The 4714-nt window shown below is 36.8% G+C and overlaps 1 protein-coding gene across 10 annotated transcripts in view; it reads left to right on the top strand.

Moving 5' to 3' along the window:
- The window catches only part of rbms3 (RNA binding motif, single stranded interacting protein), a 378321-nt gene that overhangs the window by 276543 nt on the left and 97064 nt on the right, over positions 1-4714 (top strand). Inside the window, exon 9 of one of the 10 annotated variants that reach the window (XM_014013125.1) lies at positions 899-1853. The exons of the other annotated variants lie outside the window; for them this stretch is intronic. Coding sequence (XP_013868579.1) covers positions 899-1008 — 110 coding nt within the window. The 3' untranslated portion in view covers positions 1009-1853. Of the gene's footprint in view, positions 1-898; positions 1854-4714 lie in introns of those variants that run through there. 10 annotated transcript variants of the gene reach the window in all.

Raw genomic sequence — 4714 nt, 5'->3', positions numbered from 1 at the left:
TATATATACTACTTTAAGAGTGCTTATTAAGTTTTAAACCAACATAGTTTTTATCTTGGGAGGTAGATTATCAGTTCACAGGATTTCAAGACAAACCTGTGTGTTTAGTCTGCTTAAAGACGCTGTCTGCCATGAAGGATTTTAATATAAATTGCCACTACACGTTTTACAAAATCTAAATATGAGAGATTTACTGAAGTCACAAGTACATAAACAACTTTGTAGCAGAACCATGCAGGAGTCTGCGCTCAAAGCATCTTCTGTCATTGCACATCAGCTTCAAGTGTACTTTTCATTTGTTTGCTTCAAATGTTTGGATTCATGTTTATTAAACTGTTATACATGCATTTGAGCATGATATATGTAAAGTTACTCTATGTTATAAACATAAACATTTTTAAAATGGCAATTTTATTACATTTGAGTAAGTGTGTAGCGCTATGTGGCCCTCTGGTAGTGTCGACAAAACATTGTGTCCCCTTCCATCGTATAAGCTGCCCATCCCTGACAGAGTCTTCATGATGTTTAAAAGCTTTAATGTTTTTTTTTATTTTGACTGAAAAAATCAAAAGCTTTATGTATCAATAGCTCATATTACTGTGTATTTGTGCCTCTGTTTTGGGATTGCCAATGCCACTCAACTTATACCCCTCCACAGATAATATTAAAGTTGAAAACACCTTTTTCAAATGTGCTTATCAGAATTTTGCATCCTAATGAAATCTGCCCTTTTAGCATGACCCTACCACCCACCGCCCCTGACTTTCACCCACCCTCCCATTGGAGACGGGACACACAGGAAGTTATTATTGGCATCCTAAGCAAATCAGACAGCTTCCTGAAAAAGGATCAATTTCCGCCGATGCACTTTCTCATTATAATCTTATCTTGCCTACAGACAATAATCTGGATTTGTTACGCTTTGTTTGCTTCGCCACTGAGCTGGATCATTCACGAGCAAAGGCAGCGGCTTGCAGGAACGAGGAGGAGCAGTGGATGCGTCTCTGAAATTGAAAGTATTCACATACAGTCCCTCTCCACAATAGATAATATAAGCTCTTTGATTGGCTTCAAAGTTTGTTTAGGCGCCGAAGARGAGCTCCGCGGCTCCTGGAGGGGTTCAGGCAGGAACAATTGACTTCGCTCTCCACTCAGCCACGTCTAATATGAAGACAGACAAATTGAAGGACAGTTACCGTGAGAGAAAAAAAAAAGACACACAATAAAGGAGAGTAATGGAGAAAAATATAGCAACCATGCAAGACGACAGAAGAGGAGGAGCTGCGACAGGAAGACGTGAGGGGGGGTAAAGGAGAGCAGATGGAGCCGGGGCAGCGCTGGTGCAGCAGAGAGGCATAAAAGTTGGATCAACCTGAGCTTTTGGAAGGTTAAATTTTCGCACAGTTTAGGCCGCTGCGCCTCTAACAGATGAGATGAAAGGATGACTTTGACTCTGCGACTGCTTCCCGAGCTTGACCCCCTCCTGTGACACCCACCCAGCTGTTCACCACGTTCTAACTTTTTTTACCCTCCCACCTCGCTCACACCTCTCCTTGGACTTTTTGCTGTCCTTGCTTTCATGCGCTCTTCCATCCATCTCTCCCTCTTCTGTTGCTTCTGCCTTTCATCCCTCTCTTCTTTCACACACACACATTCCTGCACACGCCACCCTCATGTACATCTATGTTACCAGACTTRGATTTATAGACTTGATGTTGCTGCGGGCAAATTAAAACACCAAGGCTGCTTTTATTTATCACCCGCATCGTTCCTCTTGTCTTTCTTTGGCATCTGTTCATTGATGTGATTCTCCATCTTTTATGCTGTGAATTTGCTGACAGCTATGACACCACTTTTTTTTTCTTTTTCTTCAAGTTTTTAGTTTTTACATATCAAAGCAAAAGCAGCGACGAAGTTAGAAAACAACCGTGGCTTGTCAAAGTGTTTTTTGAGTGAAAAAACAGGTTTATTTCTCTCAAAGCTAGTTTTTAAAAATGTTTCATATTTTAAAATGGGCTGATAGGCAACACTTTGAAATGTGTCTCTAAAACTAACAAAATGGCTACAGTGACTTTTAGTGKTTTTTTTTTTGTTTWGTTTTTTTGTTTTGCAAAAGCAAAGTCCTGAAATAGCGCAGAAAATGCCAACTCGCCACACAATGTAATAACTCACTACACGATTTACAATTTAGGCTTTTTATGCCTATATAAGTAAATAGTAACTCTAATGTAAATCAAACAGTTAAAGGGGACATGTCAGGCAAAATCCACTTTTTTACCCAGTAAACACTGGTTTTAAGTTTTTCTGTTAAAGGTAGCGCAACTGTGTTTGCTGCATGACCTGTTTCACCTGTTCTCCCATGTTTGTCTTGTATGTCTTCTTGAATGGGTGTTTCTTAACTGCCCCTCCCCCTTTCCCTGAATGTACAGCACCTTGTGAATTTATTTCTGTGAAAGGCGCTATATAAATAAAACTTTACTTACTTTACTATATTTTGTTAGGTTATATTTTTCAACCCATTCAGTTTTCTCTATTTGCTATGATGTTTTATGAACATCAAATTATTTGTGACTGAACTGCCAAATGAGGTTTGGACTTACCAACTCCAATTTGGTGGTCTTTGTTCATCTCGATCAAACTAGAATGAACAGCTCTGGAAGGTGGAGGGGGGGCGGAGTTTAAGGCACCTTGTTTGGATTTAAAGAGACAGCCTCAAAAAGAGTTGAGACACACCTCAGAAAAGTGGTAAAAGAGGGGATTGTAGAGTTACAATAAGGAGGAATTCAGACCAAAGCATTGCAGTTCCACTGCAACTGAAGGATTTAAATGTGAAAAAGGATTTTAAAGCATTACGTCCCCTTCAATTGAAGAATTGGACTATAAGAAATATGTTCAAAACTATTTTGTATTTTTCTATATTTTTGTTAAAGGTGCATTTGTTTAAAATAGTTCCTTTGATTAAACCAAGCAACAAACAGTTTCCTTAAGAGCAAAGCAAGTGAAATGCACAATCATGTTCCCCAACACTTTAGATGTCTTGTCTTACTGAATGYATTCAAGCAAAACAATTTCCTTAATCCTATAAAAAAAAGGGTAAAATACAACCATAGGGAACTCGCCAAAGGTAAAAGTAGAACACGATTCAGCCTTTTAAACAGCTCATAAATCTCTCTGTTTTGGATAAGCGGGGGAAATTCAGGCTCAGGTTGTATCCGGAATTTGTGGGAGTCTTTTCCAACAGAGGATGAGGAAGTATTCAGCGGGGCCAAAGGTTGCTCTCTCCAAAAAGATAAAAGAAAATAAAAGTTCTCAGGACAATACAGAGCTCATGAACAGGAACAGGAGGATTGGGAGGTTGTATATTTTCTACATGTTGTATTTTTGCTTAGCAAAAAATTGCTGGCAATGATGATGTTCAATATGTTGGAACTTTAGTTAATTTAGKATTAATTGTCCCTGTAAGGATCTAGTTTCCTGTAAAGCAGGGGGTGTCAAACTCACTTTCACTTTGTGATTATCTTTAACGTTTCCTGTTTAACTTCAACTAAACAGGAAACGTCATAATCCTTATCTCATTGCTACGACTGAGCACAGCTAACAATAACTGAGCTCTACGTGGTATTTCCTGCATAGAATCAACGTTTTAACACATCTCCTTATTAACACTGRAAAGTACTACACACACAACTGACTAAATGTGTAATAAATAATACAGAAATGTTGTTAAACGTAAAATAAAGAGTATTACTCAGTGTTGAGTTGTGGTGAGTAGCTGCCATCTTGAATTCTGGACTCTCCCAGGGAATTCCCATCCATAATCGACATGCATTATGGGAGATGTAGTTTATGGTCAATGCAGGCTTTAAAGCAACTTTGTTTGAGATATTATTGCAGGGCTGTTCAACTAAAGTACGACTGAGAATTTGGGCCACACAATGAGTTTTTTTTTATTATTACGAGATTAAAGTCATAATTTTATGAGAATAAAGTCATAATATTACGAGATTAAAGTCGTAATATTATGAGATTAAAGTAATAATTTTATGAGAATAAAGTCATAATATTACGAGAATAAAATTATTATTCCGAGATTAAAGTCATAATTTTATGAGAATAAAGTCATAATATTACAAGATTAAAGTCGCAATATTACTAGATTAAACTTGTAATTTTATGAGAATAAAGTCCTAATATTACGAGATTAAAATTGTAATGTTACGAGAAAAAAATTGTCATCATATTACATGAAGTGTCCATTTCCCATTCCTCATTTCCTCTTATTTTCCTCACACCTGCTGTGTAGAGCCATGTGTCTGGGTTTATGAAGTAATCCATGAAGACTTGGGTCACTGTTAGATTAATATGCTTTCATCCAAATTAGCTACGTGATGACTAAATCTGTCAATGCCTCCATCAATAACAATACAGCTTCAGTTTATAGTTGTTTGCACAATTTCCAGGTCCTAATTTGATGCTAATGTGCTAAAAGATTAACTATTTATTCTAAGCAATACTAAAGAACAACTTGACAAGTTGCTCAATATTCCTCATTTTAATGCAGTGGTAAGTGCATGTTTTTTGTGTAGTAAAGGCTACAATATTACGACTTTATTCTTGTAATATTATGACTATATTCTCACAATATTACGACTTTAATCTCATAATATTATTACTTTAATCTTGTAATATTATTACTTTAATCTTGTAATATTAT

The sequence above is a fragment of the Austrofundulus limnaeus genome, unplaced genomic scaffold (genome assembly GCF_001266775.1).
Source record: "Austrofundulus limnaeus strain Quisiro unplaced genomic scaffold, Austrofundulus_limnaeus-1.0 Scaffold98, whole genome shotgun sequence".
NCBI classification, from domain to species: Eukaryota; Metazoa; Chordata; class Actinopteri; order Cyprinodontiformes; family Rivulidae; genus Austrofundulus; species Austrofundulus limnaeus.
The sequence above is the reverse complement of the archived record's forward strand: the minus strand, read 5'-3'. Positions and strand labels throughout refer to the sequence as shown.